General features: G+C 35.2%; 1 protein-coding gene across 1 annotated transcript in view; it reads right to left on the reverse strand.

Annotated features, from left to right (window-relative positions):
* The window catches only part of TARBP1 (TAR (HIV-1) RNA binding protein 1), a 33,733-nt gene that overhangs the window by 8,791 nt on the left and 2,576 nt on the right, over nucleotides 1-22,366 (reverse strand). The window contains exons 5-22 of the mRNA XM_030499632.1: nucleotides 21,199-21,251; nucleotides 19,531-19,628; nucleotides 18,656-18,791; nucleotides 18,208-18,304; nucleotides 17,275-17,364; nucleotides 16,246-16,384; nucleotides 15,128-15,224; nucleotides 14,658-14,833; nucleotides 11,596-11,693; nucleotides 10,586-10,747; nucleotides 9,034-9,227; nucleotides 8,084-8,339; nucleotides 7,793-7,981; nucleotides 4,395-4,594; nucleotides 4,192-4,263; nucleotides 3,078-3,198; nucleotides 1,530-1,640; nucleotides 824-973 (exon numbers count right to left, since the gene is read on the reverse strand). Of these exons, the coding sequence (XP_030355492.1) occupies nucleotides 824-973; nucleotides 1,530-1,640; nucleotides 3,078-3,198; nucleotides 4,192-4,263; nucleotides 4,395-4,594; nucleotides 7,793-7,981; nucleotides 8,084-8,339; nucleotides 9,034-9,227; nucleotides 10,586-10,747; nucleotides 11,596-11,693; nucleotides 14,658-14,833; nucleotides 15,128-15,224; nucleotides 16,246-16,384; nucleotides 17,275-17,364; nucleotides 18,208-18,304; nucleotides 18,656-18,791; nucleotides 19,531-19,628; nucleotides 21,199-21,251 (2,439 nt within the window). The remainder of the gene's footprint in view (nucleotides 1-823; nucleotides 974-1,529; nucleotides 1,641-3,077; nucleotides 3,199-4,191; nucleotides 4,264-4,394; nucleotides 4,595-7,792; nucleotides 7,982-8,083; nucleotides 8,340-9,033; nucleotides 9,228-10,585; nucleotides 10,748-11,595; nucleotides 11,694-14,657; nucleotides 14,834-15,127; nucleotides 15,225-16,245; nucleotides 16,385-17,274; nucleotides 17,365-18,207; nucleotides 18,305-18,655; nucleotides 18,792-19,530; nucleotides 19,629-21,198; nucleotides 21,252-22,366) is intronic.

Below are 22,366 nucleotides of genomic sequence, written 5' to 3' on the forward strand. Positions count from 1 at the left end.
GCAACTAGGCTATTTGATAAACAAGAAGACATCTACATTTAACTATTATGAGTGGTGAGCTTCAGCAGAGGCACAACTGCAAGTAATGTCTTCCTATACACTGGAGGAGATGCGAGTAGATACATTTTCTACTCAGCCCAAATTACACAATCCTAACAAATTCGAGAATATCAATGTAGACAATTAGTATTTCCACAGGTTAACTCTTACAGATGATTACTTAATCATCCAAGACATAAAAATGAAATTGTAGTAAGTCAGTTCTCCTCAGTCAACCCTTTTACAACTTTTGGGTACCATAATTCAAACCCTGCCTCCAGCTTTTGGAACCACATTACAGAACTCCACTGTTAGAGAAGTGCGTATTACAAGCCACAGATTGAATACGTATTATGCAAGTAATGTTCCCACTGACAAACGAGATGCAGAAGACAAAAGCTGGGTGTGGAAACCACAAGTGACTTCGCAGCATCTTCCCAAACTCAGAATCTAGGGCATCAATGTGTTCCTGATGGCTCTTACATTGCAATTGCGAAGAATACTCTGAATCACTATGCCAGCTTTACTCTGCCCAGAGGAGTACATAACGTACTCAAGAAATCTCAACTGGAAAAATTCCACTTGTCCTCAGCTACTTCTGTATCATAAATTTCTAAATACCTCAGACTATAGTTCAGACTCACTTCCAAGTTAATTTGACTTGCTCAATAACCCACTGCTTACAAAGGAAAATGGGAATACATAGAAAATGAGATAGGGGGTGACGAACTGTACCCTCTTTGTTTGAATTACTCTTCAAGTGAATGCCAAAATTCTTACTTACATAGCAAAAGCAATCCCAGAATTTATTAAGGAATTGGGGGTATCTATGTAGACTCATGATAACAATCCATTCTATGAAGTATTTCACAGATGCCTGATTGTTACCAAATCCAGCCTGAAAGACTTTGTCGAGGATTCCACACAAAAAATTCTGAGGGGAAAAAAAAAAAATAAATCACAGAATCATTTGGTATCTTGTTAGTTACTTCCATTAAGGGAAATAAAAAAAAACTCAATAAAAGAACATTCTCAGCTTTATCATAATATTAGAAATATTTTAATACTCAAATGAAAACATTTTAGAACCATCTAATTTCTTTATTATACCTTTCAATTATTTTATTATGAAGAAGCATAAGTTGAAACTAAGATTTCTCAATATTCTCAGTGTTCATACAGTAGCAGCATTTTACTACATGAAAACCTTTAAATCGGACATTCAGCACAGTTCTAGCTAGCTTTAACAGGAAGGATCTAATCTCCTATATTTCACAGGTCCAAGAACCAGTTTTCAAGTGAACTCTAAAAATGCATCATAAATCCATGAATTCAGACTGAAAGAACAAAACTACACAAAACTTCTACATCAGCCACAGAAATTGCATGCCTTTTATACTCTGCTGTAATTTAACATATGCAGTTTGAATGACACCGAATTATCCTTGAAAGTAAATATTTATTTAAGAATTCATAGTAAAGAGCAATACCTGGTCAAGCTTTGGAAGAAGAATCAAGAGTGTCTGCCATACCCGGTTTTTAATTCTATGCTGTAAAGAGTTTGCATAATAGCGTGTTCTAGATCTGGATACTTGTTCATCCTAAAAGCAAATTAAAAGGTTTATTACATATTCTTCCTTTAAAATTGAATATATGGAAATATACTGTACTGGGAAAGCAGCACCTACTGCGTAGCTAGTATCAGCACTAAATACAAAAGTTAGGAAAAATGTACTAATTTCATTTGTTCAGAAATAAATCTTGAAGCTTGTCTATGAGAAGTTCAGAAAGTTAAAAAAACCTCATACAATTCCACTAGTACTTTTAGTTAGGAGCACAAAAAAAAAGTATTAAGACTCTTCAAACAGCAGAAGCTTAAGAATTTACAGACCTACTGTACACGAACAATTAAAATAGTACTACATAAAATGGAGCATGAGCACTCAATCTGCCATTTAGCTATGTAAGTACTAAAGATCCTAACTGAAGAGATAAGTGTATAAATGAAAACATTTCTACTTTAGTGCCTACATTAAAAAAAAAGGGGGTTTAGTCATGTTATCAATCAGATCAGCTTGAAACTACAGCTCTAGCTTTGAGACAGAAATTGATATTCTGCAATAAAGATGTTTCATATGACAGAAAAGAGATTAGATAAATAAAGTTTTAAAAAGATTTTAAATTCATGTTCTCAGATAGCTTAGATTCCTTCTCTATGGACTTCAAAATACATGACACCCAAAACTATTTTAACTTTTAAAAAGGAAAATAATTTGATCCAAGCCGTATATTTATACTAAAATGCAAATACACTTTATCTTTACGTGTGTAAGCTTCATATTTAAGCAAGTAAGCTCACTTTTAAAGCTCATTTTTCCCAATTTATCAAACTTACAACACAAATATTATCCTTTTTTCTCCAGTAGTTAATTGTCAGGAATGAAGGACCACCCATTTCTTGTTCTTCAAACAAAAGCGGAATTCTATAGTACCAGAATGCATGGGTGATGTTCTAATAGTAGCTGCAGTAATTTACCACTGACTCTTGCCAATATATAAGCAGATATGATATAAATGAAAATGAGACCCAAACCTTCTCCATTAATTCTATTATAAAGGTCTTCTAAGGAGACAATAGCTCTCTTGATTCAAAAGTTAGTCTGTACTCTGCAATTGCTAAAGTGAAATGCAGTGTTTGAAAATGCAGCCTAAAAAAAGATTCGTAATGGAAAAATGGTTACACTTCAGATAATGTTTCATGAAGTCTGAAAATCCACTAAAAAGAAAGAAATAAATCTGAAAATTTTCACCATTTTTGTTTGCCTGAAGTAACTCTATCTTACAACTAAAAAAACCACATACCCCCCAAAAAAACCCAAAAACAAAACAAAAAAAACCAAACCAACCAAAAGTGTGTTATTGGACAAACCTTGACAGGCTACACAAACAACTGTAAATAATCCTGTCAACTGTAAATACTTTGCATTTTAGTAACTATACTAACATTACATTTGTATAGCAAGAGAAAAGAAGTTTACTTTATCAAGTAGTTTGATGAAAATGTCTTCCACAAATGTCTTATGCAAGGTATTTGATCCATCCAGCAAGCACAGAAATTTAATAGCACAAACCCGAACATAGTGATCATCTCGATTTGTACTGTAAAATATAAATGAAAAAATTATCAAACTAATTTTTTTAGAGATTGGTAATTCCTAAATTATAAAAAAGCACCAAATATCATTTTGAACATACAGCCATCAAGTTTCCTGTAGTGAGACAATATGCAAATACCCAGAAACAGAATTTTAAAGTCTGTTCGTCACTGCTGGTGAAGAAAACTAGTGAGTTCCAGATAACCTGCCCCTGCTTCTATCTACAAGTCTTCAATAGCATCTAAGCATTTAAAATTAATTTCTACAGAAATAGCTGCATCATAATAAGTTTTCAAAGTTCTGCACCTATAAACTGTAATCTTAAAACACTTAATTTATGCTTACAGTTTTGGTCAAATATTCTGGTCCAAAACAACACTTGGTTCCTACTAATTACTCAAGGACATCCAGAATAATTAATGCCAGGAGTAGAATTAATGACATTACAGATAACAAAGCACCACACAGCTGCAGACTGTAACAGCCAGACATCTGGAAACCAAGAAGCTCTTGGTAGAAAATGGAGTAGTGAACTTTGGCAGCAGATTTTTTAAAAGCTCAGGTTTTATCAACTACTAACGCTTCTCAAAACACTATGTTAGAACTGTTTCTCTGACCTTCTTTCACTGAGGAAAGGTGGGAGTGAAACAGCAAAAAACAATTCAATAATCCAGTAGCCAATATCTGAATTATGAATAGAACTGTTGTGGTTTAAGCCCAGCCGGTAACTCAGACTAAAGTTGAAAACACACCACTGCACTAGTTACTAAGAAGGAGAAAAATAACTCTTACAGCTGAATCCAGGACAATAATGTATATCCCTTTTACCAATATTTTATAAAGTTATGAATATACTCCTTATGGGTTCCGTCCAATTTGAGAGATACTATGATAAGAAGCTGACTTCAAAACCAGCATCTATCGTATTGTAGCATCAATCGTAACAAAAGACACAATTCACACCAAATATTGTAAGATATATCCTCTAAATCATTACCTTTCTGTAACAACATTTGCTGCACATTTTTCTCCAAGACTTTCTATGAAGGCATGCACATCCTGAATAAGCCTTCACAGATGAAAGAAGACAAAGCAACAAAATTAGCAGAATACCATACAAAAACTGTTTTCAATAGTTATCTCAAAGTTAAAAAGTGCACAAAATTGTAACAAGCATAATCACAAATATGTTTTTTATACCTCTGATCTTTCCTAAATACAGTTCCAAAAACACAAGCCTCAGTGATAAGTTCACAATAATTTCCAGCATTTAAGAAAGCATTTGTCAAAGCACTTCTCTCATCAACAGTGGGAAATATCCAAGATCGACAACAATGACTAAGGACTACATTGAAGACTCCAGTCTTTGTAGTGGACATATCTATCAGCTTGAAAATTATCTGAAAAGAAGAAAGAAAAGATTTAAAAATCTAATTTTCAGAAGTACTAGAATTATTAGAATACTACTACAGTGATATCTATTTTAACAGGTCTGATCATCCCTGCATCCTATCTCTGCTCAGGTTAATGCTGTCTTGAATCTATCTACAACTCCCTGATTATAAGGCCAGGTGAATGGGCAACAACTGGCCCAGTTATATGATTAAGTTAACAAAAGATAGAATTGTTCTTTGCTTAAACAGATGCTTAAACACAAATCTCACAGTAACTGTAACAAATGCTACCTGGGCTTACTTCATGAGTACAAACCTGGTGTTTTCAATCAATCCTTACCAACTGAGAAAGAAAATAAACTTTAAACAAAATTTCTTCCAGAGGTAGCCATATCACTAATTCCATTCTTTAATGAGCGTTACATTCACGTTGAAGTTAAAAGTTTGTATTTGAGTTCAAGTGGAAAAATGTGTTTGTGTCATTTATTTTTTATTTTTGAGTAGGGCATATTTAAGATATACAAAACTGCTGCCTAGAACTTCTCCAAAAAGAGGAAAAAAAAAAAAAATCAAACAAAGCAAGGAAAATGTCCCCCAAATTCTCCTTTCCTACTCCCATCACTGGGCTAAGTGCAAGAGTAAACTTCAGTTACACAGTAAATTTTTTCTAAGAAATTGCAAGCATTTGGGAGAGGACAGGGAGATTCAGAATGAACAGGTGGGGTTTTTTATAAACTCCTTTATAGACAACATCAGTTAGAGCTGTCCACGAGAATAGTTTTCCAGAAGGTGTGACAGCTCTTTCAAGACAAAGCTGCTTTTCCTCCCCACTCCGAAATGATACTTTTGATAATGTGACAGTTCTTTGACAGTAACTCAGTTTTCATAGAGAAAGTTGTTCCGTGTTGCTGAGGATTAAGGTACCAAGAAGCTCAAGAAAAGCTTAAATTGAAATACTGGAATGCACTCTGAAGAGACACTTTCTGGGAGAATAAATAAATAAATCCTAGAAACATTTGGTCTTTTAAAAGAACTCAAACTTTTCTTTTAGTGCAAAGACACACATTGTAACTTTCCTAATACTTCCAAAATTTAACTATTGCATTTCATGTGGAGGGAAGCAGAATGACATTTATACACATTTCTCAATCCTGGTACATTTTTCAATTGTTTCATTAACACAGTAAAAGTCCAGCACACACAAAAGAAATTTAAGTTCTAGCACAATTAACATTCAAATAAGCACAAAGGAAAAGTGCAGCAGAAGAAATAAAGCCTAAGAACACAGTGCTCTGGGCACCTCTGTCAAAGTCCTTCTAGATTTTACCATAGTAATAGTAATTCCCTTTTTTAGCTCAACAATACCCCTCTGTTCCACCCTTTCTAAAGATTAAAAAGACAAGAGTGCACTGTGGAAGATGAACTTAAAATTATTCTTCTGTGACAAATCAGTATCAAGGAGTTTCATTTTTTCTTTCTGTTTAGTTCAAACTATACAGCCATTGCACAAGGGGTCAATGGCAACAGAGACTGCCGAGGATTGGGATAAGAATATACATAAGCAGGCACTTGCTTGGGAACTTTATCTTCATTTTCTTATGAAGGGGCAGAAGGTGGCTCAACCAGATGCCCTTTGTTGAGTACAGGAGACCTTCCTTAGCTCCTTGTTGCCTGCTGTCATGGTATGTCCCACTGCAGACAATGGGATAGCTGTCACACAGACTCAAGACGCTCAACACTGGCAAAATACATCTTACATAATGCTTGAAATACTAACACTGATGTTAAAACAGTAATACTAAGAATTTAAACAAATGTTAAGATCAAAGAAAAGCAAGTTCATCAGTTACAACAATACTGAGCATACAATTATCCATTATTCAAGAAAAAGCTAACCGATTCCTAGAACTGACAAAGTGTTTTACCATCTTTGCATATGTATCTTGGCTTGTGTCCATATGAAGACTACAAAGTCTTATCTACTGCTAAAATACATAACTGTAACAGTTGTTTGAAGCAAGTTTTCAAAAAGAACAAAGAAAATAAACAGGACTACATTTTAAGATACTGAAGTCTGATACTGAAATATCACAGCAATTTTAAATAGTGTCCATTTTTCTGTATTTTATTAAAAACGGACACTACCTATTTAAAATCGCTTTGCATTTCAGCACGTGCTGAAAATAAAGCTGGGACATTTGCTAGTTTTTACAGTTACAAGTGTGACACCAGGACAGAGCTACTTATGGTGACTTCAAAGCAAAACTGCAACCCCTTTTAGTATGATTTCCATGCCAAGTACAAAGCAGTGCATGGGACCTAAGTCTAAGTGTACATATATACTAGTAACTAATATATAATGTATTACTGCTTTGGTGAAATACTTGCAGTCATTGTGGACTGTTCTGCACAAACACTTAGCTGATGCTCAGAGAGGAAAAAGGCAAAAAAAAACCAACCCCAAAACCACCCAAGGAAGATTATTTAGAAAAGAAATAGCAAACAACTTTCTAGTATATAAAGCCAAGGTAAACCAACATCTTGATACTGAATACAGTTTTAGTAACTTAAAATGAAAAAAGAACACCCTGATATACACAAGAACTTTTGGAGTACAGGAAGTTGCATACATCTTACAAAGGTGTAAAGATTCTTTTTTTTTTTCTCTTGACTATGGAGGCAGCGCTACCATGTTCTACACCTGGATCCTCAGAGGATAAAAAAGCTTTTAAAGACCCAGTTAAAGTTATCTTATTCAACAGCATCTATGACAGTTTCTAACTCCATTTAAGAAAGTATTTTCATAAAGACTAAACTATTAGAAAAAGGCATATTTTTTCTAGAATATTAATAGTTTGTGATAGTTCAGGTGGCAAATCCTGAACAAAACATTCAAGAGGAAGTATATAGTGTAAAAATAAAATAACAGGACTGAAAAAATTATTTTCTCAATGCAGAAGATACTGAACAGTCTAAAAATCAATGAAATGGTACTTTTAATTTTCTGTGTTACAAAAACAAACAATAGATTTGTTTATCTTCAATTTAACTCTCGGATCTTTTTTCTTAACACTCTCAAACTAATACCTTTTTTGAACTGACAAATTCACAACAATAGCTGAAGGAAAAATAGAAGGTAAAATACATTTTTAGATCCAGATAAAATTCATGTTCCCTTCCCAAAAAAGTATTCTTAAAACTGACCTCTTTTATTTTGGCATATGCTTGACCCTTTGCACTTGCAGCAACAGCTAGAACCTCAGTATCAAAGATGAACTGAACAAAAGCTTTTAGATTGGACCAAAATATCAGCTGTGTGTTGCTCAAAGAAGATATAATTTTCCAAGCCAAATCAAATGCTTCTATGCAGAGAGGCTCCGAGGAGTCCAGAAGCTGAAAATAAAGAGAAGAACAAAGTGTTACACTTGACAAAAACCACTCCCAAAACTATTATACAGTAGTAGTTCTATGTTTTGTAGTAGTTTTATCTTCTACCTTGGGAACAAGGACTTTCATGCAGTCAAACACAGGTAAAACTTGGTCTGAAGGAAGAATAGTCAGGGCTTCTAATGCAGACTGTAGAACTTTTCTTGACCTTTCAACTGTAGATAACGACATTTCTGAAGTTTCTTTATGCTCCTGACCCAGTGTAGGAAATGAATTTAAAACAAAACGAAGGCAAATCCACTGGTCACGAACATAGCGTGCAACAATTTTCCCCCATCCTTGGGATGTTGTTTCTTCACATAAGCTGTAAGAAGAATATAAGAATATTATTCTTAAATACATATTGTATTCATTTATCCTGCACATTCCTAATCCACCAGGAACAGCTTAACTGTGCAAACTCATAATACTTCAAGACACTAAAATTGACACAGGTTCAAGGGGAGACTGAACAAGTTCATGGAAGAGAAATCTACAAAGTTCTTTTAAACAGAGAAAAAGCACTTCAGGCTCAGACAGTCTTATCAGTAGTCATAAACATCTGGGAGAGTATTCAATGGAAACATCACTATATGCTGGCCATCTCTCTTAGCTAAGTACTTACATTTTGGCCCTCAGGCTTGCTCTGGGCTTCCCTTGCCCAACAGTAAGTAATTTCCATTTCAACTTGCTTGCATACACGCTATAGCTTTGTGCAGTGTATAAATATTTCATATACATAAGGATAAGCAATGTTCAAAGCTAGCTCTGGCTTCATACCACTAGAGGACTAAGCAAAAGAACCTTTGGCCTGATCAATTATGGACGCTTTAATGTTTTAACACCTGAATGTTAAGACGAAAGAGCAACTGAATGAATAGTTTGCGTTCAGAATTCCTCACTTTTATCTCGGCAAAAAGTTATCAAAGAAAACAACAGGAAAAACCATCATCTTAATCAATGCTCCACATTAACCAAATTTGTTCTGGAGAATTACTGAAGTTATAGCACAGACGTACCTACTTTCTTCTCCAATATAAGATGGCTTCTTTAACACATCATTGAATTGAGAAAAGGAAATGAATCTCTTCAGAGCATCCACAGAAGGCAGAGAGTCAAGGTGTGCTTCAGGTTTCCGATCCATTAACTCACAAACTGCTGTAAGTGAAGCCATGCTAGCTACTTTTTTAATTTGTTCTTGAAGCTTTGGCTCCTAATTAAAACCATATCATAGATGAACAAACATGCACCAATTTCTTCTAATATGATACAAACAACCTACTGCTACATTTGATAATCCTCCTACTTGTACCACTGCAAACATTATAAGGTAGCAATTCTCCATCCTTCTACTTCCTTATTTTCTTTCCCTAAGCATAACAGCTTTGCTTGGCTGGGTCAGTGCAATCAATCACAAGTTGCCAGCATTGAAAAAAAGTATAAATCTTGCAAATTACAGTCACTTATTCATTAAGTGCAGGTGTGTAGCTTGACCATGATGGAACACTTGTACCTTGCCAGGTAGCAGTTTATATATATTGCTGGATAGCAACTAGAAAAAAGATGCGGGTCCACATAATTGGAAACACAATGCAATAATACAGCTGAAATTCAGATTACCAGATGCTAACTGGTCCAAGAAGCTACAAGGTCACAACGCTCATTGTGGATATTTTGTGTGATAGATATATTCAAGCATGAAATAGAAAGTCTCAATAAAAAAAAGCCAATAAGCATCTAGTACCCTAATGGTATTAAAAGCTCAATATTATTTGAAACTACTAGAATTAGAATATAATTCATACAAAGAAAAAAAATTAAGTCTTGCTCTTTGTTTCCTTAGAAAAGTAAACTTAGCAAATCAAATACTGACAATCTTACTGTGTTATTAACTGTTCTTGATCAATAATTCAATGCAGAAAATACCAAAGATTATACCCAACAAATTTTAATTTAAATCTCCTCCTTTTATAAAAGTTAATGTTTCTTTAACTTTTGAATATATATCTATTTCACACATACTAGCCTAATACATACAACTACAGAACAATGAGCGTAATATGAAAAAGACAAAGTAATTCTGGGTTCTGGAATTTCTTTTTCTCTGTATGTTCCAGCTTGGAAATTCAACAGAATTATTTTCATTTAACAGTAACTTCCTTGGGAAGATTACTTTGTATTTAAGGAAAAAGCTTCTGCATACAGGTAGTCCATTATTACAAGTAAAGTTTTACTTTAGCTATACAGACTTCTAAAAACTTAAGGTAACGAAACAAAAGTGCTACAAAACTTAGCTACAAATATTTTACGTTAACAGTACAATGCCAACTAAAGACACATATGTGTTCGGGAATATACATACACACATATATATTCACACAAATTTGTTATTATTTCATATCATATATATTTATAATAAATATTAATATTTGTAGATTGTTATATTTATCATATGGCTATGCAATTAGCTCATATAATAGAAATATCCTGTAACCATTACAGAAATATTTAATTAATATTTACTGGTTTATTTTATATTAATATTTACTGTTGCAAATAATATTAAATTACCTCTTCACAATTTCTCTCTTGAAGATTACGAATAGATGCATTTGTCAGGGACAAAATGAAATTCTTGATATATGGTACTTTCTTCCAGCTGACTTGCAAGCACAGATTCACCATCTCTGGAATTAAAGCTAAGTATAGATCACAACGATCCAAATCACCAATCTGAAAGAGGAAATAAAGGTAAACTAAAGCATTAAGAGCAGGAAACTTAAGCTGAAATAAAAGAAACCCAATAGTAATAATGACAGCAGCAGGAAAACAACAGCAGTCATTGCAGCTGAACAACCTTTCCCTAATTTGGGGGGGGGTTTGTCATTGTTAGGGTTTTATTTGTTGTTTTGGGTTTTGTTTGGGTTTTATTATTATTATTTTTAAATCTTTTCAACTTACAGGTTCTTTTAGTTTTAGGGCTCTGGAGCATGCCTTAGAAGAGACAGTGTGAAATTCTGAAAGAAATCTCCACTTAACTGGTAACTTCACTTAGCTTTGCTTCCTGGGCCCAAAGTAATGCCATGTAAAAACACCAGAGCTGGCCTGAGTATCAGTGGTATTCAAAGGCAACTCGCTTATCAGATCACAGCACAGCTCTACACCCTGTAAATACACAACAGTGTGCCTTGCACTTCTTGCCCACTACATTTTTTCTCTTGGCTGTATCTTGCTTTTTTATGGCTTTTTATTCTGCTCTTGTATTTGCAACTCTTCTTCACATATAAAAAACATCTATAAAGCCATGCGCTCAAGGAACCACATGAAGAAAGAACTATTCCTTCTGTAGTTTTGAGAGAAAATACACCTTTGAATTGCCACTGGCTTTCAGACACTGTTCTCCTGCTTCAACTCTAACTTTCGCTTTGACACAGAACTGCTTTTCACATCAATCTTCCATGGCACCCACGTTTTGGGGACTGTCCACTAGCAGATTTATTTGATATGAAAATCAGGAACATTGGTTAATCAAATTAACAAGCAAAAACCACACCAAATTGTGTCTCACAATAATTACTTACAGTGCTTAACTCATTTGTAGTAAGCCGTCGGAGAGCAAATTCAAGAATACTCTCCACAGGTGTCATGAGAGATTTCCAGATAAAAAACAATACACCGTCTGTGTGAAGAGAGAAAAAACCAATAATGTATTAACATACAGAAATACAATTTGCTTAAGAAATTTATTGTATCATGCAGATTTAGTTAAAGTTATACAGTAATACATACCCAAATATCTAAGAATACCTTGAAACAGCTCTGTACTCTTTAGCAATAAAAAACACAGGGCTGAAACAATCAAACCAGACTGTAGTCTTTCCTGAGATTTATCATGTATTAGTGAGCCAGAAACCACACAAAAGCAGAAGACCAAAGCATAATTTTCCAACTTCTGATGCACATTCATCCTATTCCAAATCTTCTGTGCAAACAGCTTATTCATGAACTTACTCGTTAATAAAGAACAGAAGTTTCCATATCCAGCAATTAATTTTATGTAAGAAAAATTATAGTTATGTATTTCCAATATGTAAATATGAAATATGAAATTCCAATATGAAAATTTCCAATTTTCACATACCCAGATGTGAAAACTGTGTTGTGGTTGTTGGTTGGGTTTTTTTGCCGTTTAGCAATAATTCAGCTTTGGATATAGAATAATCTTAAAAAATTTCAGTCAAGTAGCTTCCTTGCTTAATACTGTAAACAAAACCATACGGTTCTAACACAAAATGTGATACTTTCTCTAAGAAAAAGCTAGACTACAAAGTATGCCACATATGTATATTTATTTCACAAACTGAAAGACACAAGTTTATTATACAACGGAGGTAGGTCACTCTGGTAAAACATATTTAGCCATGAACACCCTTCGATCTGTGCCTCTAGGGTAAGGGCTAGCTGAAAGTCAAAGAAATAATGTATCAATATGAAAATGGAGTTAAAATACTCTGCATGATCAGGTCATTCTAAAAATATCAATCATTAGTTTCAGTATTTAAGAGAGTTACCCAGAGGTTATATCTGCTGGTTTTCTCTGGAGCTGACCATGAGTTACACTTCATATAGCAAAATTATTATGAAATGGAAGACCTTCAGAAGGCTGAAATATAAAGGGACACTATTTCCATAAGTTCCAAATCTGTACTGTACTTACTCTCAATGTTCTCTATTAAAATGGATCATTGGACTGCATTTCTAATGTATAATTTGTTTAGAACAAACAGTTTTAACTATGTCAGATTATTATCACGTTTCATCCTAAGTCTCAAATAGCTAAAACATCTTCTGCAATTAAAATTCAGAAATTCTTCAGATAAACATGTTGGGCATAAAATCAATTTCACTACCAGTGGCTCTGTAACACTATAAACAAAATTTCAGCAAACCCTTACTGTTTAGAACAGTGAAGTGTAACAACAGTACAGTAGCAAGACCTGTAGAAAAATGCTGCTGATTCAGCATGCATTTCAGACATGCCTACCCCCATTATTCTTAAATAAAACAATCCCAATTGTTTTATTTGTTTTACAAGCTTAAATTCTTTTCTTCTTCCCTCCCATATCATTTTCCATCTGACAGACAGGACTTTTCACCTCCTGTTTAATCAACACAGAAGCAAAACTTCTGTAATTTACAGCATTACTCTTTCCACCCCTCACCATAGTGAATTCACAGCTGCAGAAACAAGATTTATTAATTGGCTCTCCTGTGCAGGAGGAAGAATCACAAAAACATTGTAGGAAATACTATAAGAAAAGAAAAGTAACCCTTGTTTAACTTAACAGAAAAAGACATAATATTAAAGTGCAATTCTGAAAACCTCTTGAAAGACTCTACTGGCAAAGAGCTGTACTGGAGTACCTATACGGACATTCAGAGGGATAGAGACACTGCAATGCTCAGCCTTCCAGACCTTAAGAACTTTGTTAGCAGAACTTAACATTCTAAGCCAGGTGTCAAAATTCCCAAAGCAGGGGCAATCCATTACATCTACATTAGCAAGCTCAGAAGGAAGTAAGGCACACAAGGAAATTATTTACAGAGTTCAATTCTTAATACCAATAACCTAATATGCACTTGAATGTGTTTTGTAGGGTTCTGCTTTAAGCTTGTTCTAGCCTTGTGCTGTAGACTGGACGCACACTGGTGGCTGGGGCACATCTTCCTATTTAGTTTCATTTGAAGGAATCCACTTCAGCAGTCAGAGGCCATCCCACATTATAAACTTTAACAGCCTGCACAATTAATGCTCAATACTTCAGTCAAACAGCTGAAATTCACGAGGGGAGTGAATGTATAAAGCACTGTTTAAAACGAGGGTAAGGATTTACTTAGGGGCTGCACTGAGACATCTTTATGAAACCTGGATGCAGAACCTGAAATATTTCTTTCCCCATGTTAGAACTCAGATCTGTGGCCCCCACTCCAAAACTACTTTTATATTCTATGTTATAAAAACGCTAAAAAAAATCCCCAAATAATCTGGGGAAGCAGAAAGCAAACACTAAGATCCCTCTTGTTCCAGTTCGGCATCCTAATTAATGAAAATAATGCTGCAAATCCTCATTTTCTCTCAGAAAAAAACCAAAAGGTCTATTCTGATTACAAACTGACCAAGTTCTCACAAGAGGAGTGCTAAAGGACTCCATGGTTTTTGTTCAGAATCTTCTGAAAGGTCTACAAGTTAAAACACTCAATCTGAACAGGGAGGGGAGGGGGGACAAAACTCAGACATTCATATCGGCAGGCTTCTCTTAAAGCTTTACCTCTTTGCGTCTAACCATGGTAAAACTAAAGCAAGTCAGTTAGACACTGTAAATCTAATCCTAATGGATAACAACTGCTTTCTTGGAAGGCTTCCACATTCTCAATTCCCAGTCCTTGGAACACCTTCAGAAAAGCTCCTGTAGGATTGGACCCACAGCTCTATTTCATAACAGATATGCCATATGGTCAACTTTTACATTTAACACTTCTAGGCTAGTATTAATTTGACAATATAGCCTTAAAACAGTAAGTACCTTAGTTTTAGTTAGACTATAATTAATAAAAGACACAGTATACTGAAGATATCACTAACCATCTTGCGTATTGGAACATTTTAACGAACGGGTCTGCAATAACTTCAAGAGAAGCTGTAGGCTTTTATCTGTTTTCAGTGTTGGTATGTAAGCATTACTGCCAAGTTTCATCAAGACATCCAGAAGAGGGTTCAAGAAAGCCTCTAGTTCAATCCATTCTATGTTGCTTTTTCCACTATACAAAAACAAAAATTAAAAAGAAAGTCTTCTTCTGAGTATCTGCCTTAAGTGCTGAAGTCACTTATGGACATAAATAGGACACACGTTTCCAAGTCACTTAAGTATCTTTAGAAATGTTACCCAGTATGCTTACAGCAACAGTTGGACAAGGCTAAAAAATAACCAAGCTGACTGAAAGTCTGCAGAGAAAAATGGACAGCTTCCTGACTCAATCAGGCTTCTAACAGATCCTTCAGGAGTGAAGGGGTTCCAAAAGAGAAAAATGTAAAATAAGATATTTCATACTTACCTGTGCTTATTCCTCATCTGCTCCACCTCTGCAGCCAACAGAATCATTGTTGCGACAAGCTTAGCTTCAAACCAGTCAGGCATAAAGCAATTTTCTCCTGATTAAAGATATTTTAAGGTTTCCACAGTATTTAAAAAATACCTTCATATTGATTTTTAAAACTTTCCTTTTTATAGCTTATTAAAATAAATTAGTAGCACAACAATTAATTCTAGCAAGAATATTAGTAATATTTTGTAATCTTTTATCTAGATATAAACTAAACACAAACATAACTGCTTTTCTTCTACACCTCAAAGAGGCTGATATCATTGGCCTCTAGGCTGAAAGCAATTTTAGGCTATGTGTTATATTATGTAGTAACATATATTATGTAGTGGTTCCCAAACGACTTTTCTATTGCTTTTAAAAATATATTAGCATATTCAAATGAAGTTAACCCAGAACATAATTCCACTATGCTTCATCAGAAACATCAGCTGTGATTTTGACCAGCTAACAGGCATATGAAGAACTATTTTGCCCAAAAGAAATTAAAAAACAGAAACAAAAAGAAATTAAGAAACAAAAAAGACTCCAGCATTTTCAGGCACCTCCAAAAATGTAAGAAGTCTAACAGGAAATCAGTGCAGCATTAGAATTGAATATTAAGGCTTAACTTTCAATTATTTGCTGCAGGATTATATTTTTTACAAAGGAAAACTGGAATTAGAAAATTAATTTCAAACTTAGGTATCATGAATACCACAAGTAAGGTAGAATTTGAATAGATTTAGAATCATAGAACAGTTTGAAAGTCATCTAGGCCAAACCCCCTGCAATAAGCAGGTTGTAGGTTGCCCAGAACCACATCGAGCCTGGCCTCGAATGTCTGCACGGACAGGGCATCTACCAGCTCTCTGGGTAATCTGTTCCAGTATTTTACCACCCTCGTTGTGAAGAATTTTTTCCTCATATCCAGCCTGAATCTCCCCTCCTTCAGTTTAAAACCATTACTCAATGGGTATAATATAATAATATATAATACCAAAGCTACAATATAAATACATGAGCAACCATTCTAAAATTCAAAGGACTGTTGTAATTTTTGGTTTAATATTAATAAACATTTAACTTACTTTCAGACACCGGAGTCTTAAGGTACTCTCCCACAAGATTGCATACATATTGGCATAATGACGGTGTCTCTTGAGGCTCAAAATCAGAGGTTACAGGCTTTCTGAAGCATCTTTCATTCACTTGCAACCAACTGCAAAGCTGAATTAAAACCAGTACATTACTACTTCGCCATGTCTGCCAGCTGTATACTGAAATTACTAACATAACAGCAGCACACAAAAGCACTACCAAACATGAGTTGGTACAACAACAAATCCACACTGTGAGAGGTGTTTAATGGAGCTACCTTGAGGTTTAGAAGACTATTCCCTTCTAATTAACATGGAAAAAGGTTCTTCCAGAGAGTAATTCAGAATGCCCCAAAAGAGATCACTGGTACCACTATAAGACAAAACTCAGCTGAGTAAAATTCGATTCTGTTTTGCACTTCAATATGCTAAAGCGTAACCTCCTTGCTACTAATTATGGTAAAACTAAAGCAAGTTAAGGATGCCTACTGAAATCATGGCTAATACTGTGAAATAATCAGAGAAATACTGCACCCAACAGCTGCAATACTGAGATGAACTCTACGAAACACAATGAACTGGGGCATATAAACTCTGAAAGTTACAAAAAACCAACTCTGCCTCAAGAAAGAACATTTTCTTCTGCAGAATTGAGAACTTTTGCATGAAAAAAGAAAAATTCCTATTTTTCTCCTCACCCTAACCTCACCTAACCTTACCTTCAACCACCTTAGAATTCTTCTGCTTTGAATCTGCTTAATAATTTGTTTAGGGTTAACATTAACACCTCTATGGCATTTAAAAAAAGACATATATGTATCAAAAAAAAAAAACAAAAAAAAACGAAGCAAAAAAACCCCACAGCTTTCAAGTAAAACATAAATCCATCAGGATTCCACATCCAGAAATGCCACAATGCAAAAAGCAGCTATTTAAATATGAAATTAGCAATAATAAAACATGCATTTGTATAGGTATTAAAAAATGTTTGATGAACATAAAACCAGCTTCAGTTCTCACCTCCATCCATAACATAGTATCTCTCCTTAGGGACTCCTCTGGTCTAAGGGACAGAAGAAAGCTTGAAACTTCAGGGAGGGACACTTTCTCCTGAAGAAATTAATCAAGATATATCAGTTGCCAACATAATATACAACAATTATGTAACAACTCAAGCAGCTTACTGTCATCTGGCAACAGTTTCAGGAAAAGAAACTTACTTTTTCCTTTCCATGACACAGACTCATTTCTTCCTCTTTGGTACGAACTTATCTTTACCAAGAAACACCATTTAATATTCCCAAGTATTAATATCTATCTCAAAGTTAATGAATGACTAGAAGAACAGTGCTATTCACTGAAGAAACCTTTTAAATGAATGTACATAAATAAGAGTCACTGATAAGTGCTATTTATGTATTTCCAAAAGGAAATTCTCAGTTCAGCCAAGTTTATAACCATAATACACTACATGTAAGACTGTCCACTCATCTAAAAAGCAAGCATGTTCTAAAACAACCAAAATATGAATACTTTGACTACTCCATAACTAAGGTCTTGCTATTTCAACATTAATGGTATAATACCAATTCCAGTATTACAAATACTTCTATTTTCTTAGGTATTTCAGGAAAGTCAGTTTCGTTTCTACCTGTTAAAACCTGAGTTTATACAGTGGATACCATAATAGAATACTATTCCATAACTACTACATGAAAACCTTACAAGGAAACATCAACTAATAAAAGGTAATGAAAAAAAAAAATTATCTTAACTCATACAGCACAATTTTCAAGTAGTCACTAATAAAAAAAAATTACAAATCCAACCAAATCAGTTGTTTCATGTTGTATTTAGCCATTTTTTAAATACTGTTTACCTTGTAAAAGTGTCAGTGTATTTCTATTACACCAGAAGAAAAAAACAACCAAACAAAACCAAAACAAAACTCACCACATCTGTCAAATGCATAGCCGTTTGAAGAAGACAGCACTGTGCAGCTCCACGCAACAAAATCTGATGTGTAATCATAGTGCACTGGAGGACATCTCTGGAAAAAAGAAAAATGTGCACTGTAGAAAACACGTACTTGGGATGTTTAAACATTTTCATGTATATGATAATTATTATTTTCAATATATTAGATTGTATTTAAAAAACATATTCTACAACATATGACACAAACATTGCCTGATCAAACAGTATACAATCCAGAACCAAGAGTCTATTGACATATGTACTTTAAAGAACCCATACTAGAACTTGGATAAGCATATACCTGACAAATTTAAAACATGGGTGGGAGGGGGACAGATGGGACTAAAGCCAAAATTAAAGGAACAATCCACATGATCACTTCACATTGAATGTAATGTTTGCATTTCCACCTGTACATTTTTACCTCAAAGCATGAAGTCCTTCAGTACCCAGTACTTTACACTCAGGGATATATGCCAGAGCCATAGAAAGAAACAAAACGGGAACAGCACACCAATGCCTACTTGTCATCTTCTGAATAAATTTCAACAGGAAGCTACCTTAAAAGAAAACAAAACAATCTGGAGTGATTCCTTGTTCTCCAATGCATTTAAATAACATGAGCCCCAGCAGAAGAGTGTTATGGTCATTACTGAAAACTAAATGCAAACCAATAGAATAGTATCCTAATCATTTCAATTAAAAAAGCATATTCCAAAGATGTCTGTCAATATAGTAGTGTGGTAAGGAGATAACCTTAACTCTAATTTTGGCTTTCGTGATCTGCACTGATCACCATGTTCAGTACCAGAATTTTGAGTACCAGACAACGCCTAGTAGACTGAGTAGCAGTCCGTGTGACGGCAGACCAAAGTACACAACGATTCAACCAGTATGACCAAAGCAAGCCTCCACAACAAGCTCAAGCAAAAAAACGACCCAACACACCAAGACCTAAAAAAAAAACCTAAAAAAAAGAACAGTTCTAAAGATCTTGCTCAACACAGTATTATATTCACTGACAAACTCACAAAAAAGAATCTTCAAATACTGTTCACCTTCAGAACTTAGGAGTTTGTTTATTTTTAAAAAAGCAAGTCTGCTTCAGTTTGCACCTGTGGCATCCCTCAAAGCCTCTGAAGACTCCTCTTGTCTCTGGAAACTCCAGTGACACAAGAACTACTTCTTTTTTTCTCTTAAGTAATGTAGAAAAACAGTGGTAAATGTTTACATGAGATATGGAAAATGGGGTTTTATTTGGTTTCTTTATTTAAAAATAAAGGCAAAACTGAAATATACCTTTTTCTTCCCCTGGAAGAAGCATGATGTAAGTAGCCAAAAACTTCTGTAGCCTCATTCCCAAAGGAGGACAGGCTCCCATTAACTGACCTGGTGTCCTGTTGGATTTGGAACATCAAATACACGACTGTCATGTTAACAGCTACAAGCAGGATTGCCCCTACACAAAAACAAAGTGCAGTTCATGGCTGGAGACTGCTCCAACAGGCCAAAGAGATGGGAGTGCATCAGCTTGCATCTTCCACTCATCCCCATACTCCAACAGCACCCAGCAAACACATAGAGGATGGGGATGGTCACAACACCATGACTCTCCCTGGCCACCTACAAGGACATGGTGGTAACACACTGCAGCACTCCAGTGCAGGCTCAAGTCAGGTTAGGTTACTCAAGACTCAGAGCATCTTGCATTGAGCCCACGGTATGAGATGGCACTGTCAGTTCAACCCTGTGCCTGCACCCAAGAATGACAAGAGCCTCCATGAAGCAGGCTGCCAAGGCCCACAGGACATCAGTGGCATGCAGCAAGAATGTGACCAGTTTGATTTCGAGAACAGCTAAGACAAATTACCTACACAAGTGTGCTAGGGAGCTAGATTACAAAGTCAGTACATAGAAAACTACCAACCAGCACAGAAGGTTTTAACATGCAAGAAACACTCTGTGAGACCAACAGAGACAACCTGCGTCTCATGAGAAGTCTCGGGCTATCAATGATTAGCATCAGTCACAAGATTTTACAGTTTTCTCTCATACATTTTGACATTAACCATAACAACTTTGTCTATTCTTAGTATACTCAAACATGCACCCTCCTCTACATATGCGAACTTGTGTCACCAGAAATACAGAAGCTAAGAGAGAAGACTATGAAGCACTGATCCAGCACAGCTCTAACAGTGCATAAAGAGACAGTATCCACTTTTCTAGCTGCCTAACAAGGTCAGCCAGTCAAGGCCCCTCCAACACCATTCTGAACTGAGTTTCAGATTGCTAGCTGAACCACCCAAGCCATGGCATCTGGCATAATGCTTAGTGTGAAGTGCAGTCAGCACTTAATTCCCCATTCACAGTACTCTCCATGCAGTTAGCACAAAGGACTGAATGATATCAGTACTCTGAATGTACAACTTGCAACTCCTCAAACTTTTATCTGTTCTTTATGTATTTACACCAAGGGAGGCCACTTGTCATCTGCCAACTGCAAAGAGTCTCCTGTAAAAAAGTATTAATTTCCCAAAAGATAATCAGGCCCTGACAGAAAACCACTTCAATCAGTTATGAATTGGCAACAATTAGAGCAGCCCCTTCTTCCACTGTGGCAAGAAAAACAGAAGATCAAAAAATACTTCACTAAGTTATTCACTTATCCTATCTCACTTCATTTCCTAATTAGTATCTTCACACAAGGTGTAAAATAGGTCCTTAAGGGATCCCCATGTTGCTATCAAAAGGATTAAATTGAACCTACTTCACCTTACTTACAGCCACCCACCCTTCCTGAAAAACTCTTTACCTGTCAGTAAGTGCAGCAACACCATTTGTTTATTAATGTCTTCCTTTACCCAGATTTGATGCACATACTTAAAACAGTATCATTAGAATACATTTCCAATAATCAATACATTAATAAAAAAAAAAAACCCTAAATGAAAATCAGTGTCTTACCTGCTATAGAGGGAACTTTCAGAGAGGGCATCCATTAATGGTCCAATAACGAACTGGTAAGAGGAAATAAGAACAATGGCTAAATGCACACTTGCAAGGCACCATTATACAGAGGATAACTAGACTTATTTCACCAGATTTTAAAAGGACACAGGTCTTTTAATGAAAATGGAGAATTCTCTTGCTGGTAATAGCAGCAGCAAAAAGAAGAGGAAACTAAAGAGAAAGGGTAGCAGGAGGATCACAGAATGGTTTGAGTTGGACAGGACTTAAGGGATCACCTAGTTCCAACCCCCTGCTATGGGCACGGCCACTTTCCACTAGACCAGGTGTCTAGTGGTGAATAAATAAGCAAAGCAATTTTTCCACTAGGTACATTGCGCAGAGGATTGTGAAAGGTGCAGATGAGTAAGAAAAACTTTTGGGAAACAGATGCAGAAAAGATATTTAAGCATTAAATAAGTGAAAGACAAGGGCATACACAAGTAGAAGGATTCAGGGTGTGATTTAAGGTTGACTAGATTTCAAGTTAGTCATGAAGAGGCTGACTTTATTTGTATAAATCAGAAATGTCAGCCTCTGAGGGTAACACTCCTTCTATGAAGGAGAAAAAGAAGTAGTAATAATATAGTAGAGATCATTCCTTACTAAGGTGTAGGCTTATTAATTAAAAAAAAAAAATTTAGAACTTTAAATTCAGAGTATTTCTTGCCACATACAGAATATTTTAAAGTGTGGTTTTTAATGGGATACAGCAATATATTCATCAGTATATTACTGATTATACATTCACCTCTTCAGAGGGTTACCTAGCAATGGATTTTCAAAATCCATCCCTGAATAGGAGGCAATATATACAGACTTGAAGTCTATTGACCATGTTTACCGAAGACTTTGTTCAATCAAGTAACATTAATAATTTTTGAGACATCCAGGGGCTCTGAAAATTTGAAGCATCAATCACCCCTTAATTTCACTTCTGGTAAAAAAAAATCGCAATGAATTGGGAGCCAACTTTAATTAGCATTAGTTTGAAATACGGAAATGAATGACTGCACTCAAAACCACACTCCCTCTAGCCTGGACATATTTGACACCACTTACAAATATTGCTATCACTTGCACAGCTAAATAAGAGGGTATTTTTACAGAAAGTGTCTAACTCCAA

Source organism: Strigops habroptila, chromosome 10 (genome assembly GCF_004027225.2).
Source record: "Strigops habroptila isolate Jane chromosome 10, bStrHab1.2.pri, whole genome shotgun sequence".
Classification (NCBI taxonomy): Eukaryota; Metazoa; Chordata; class Aves; order Psittaciformes; family Psittacidae; genus Strigops; species Strigops habroptila.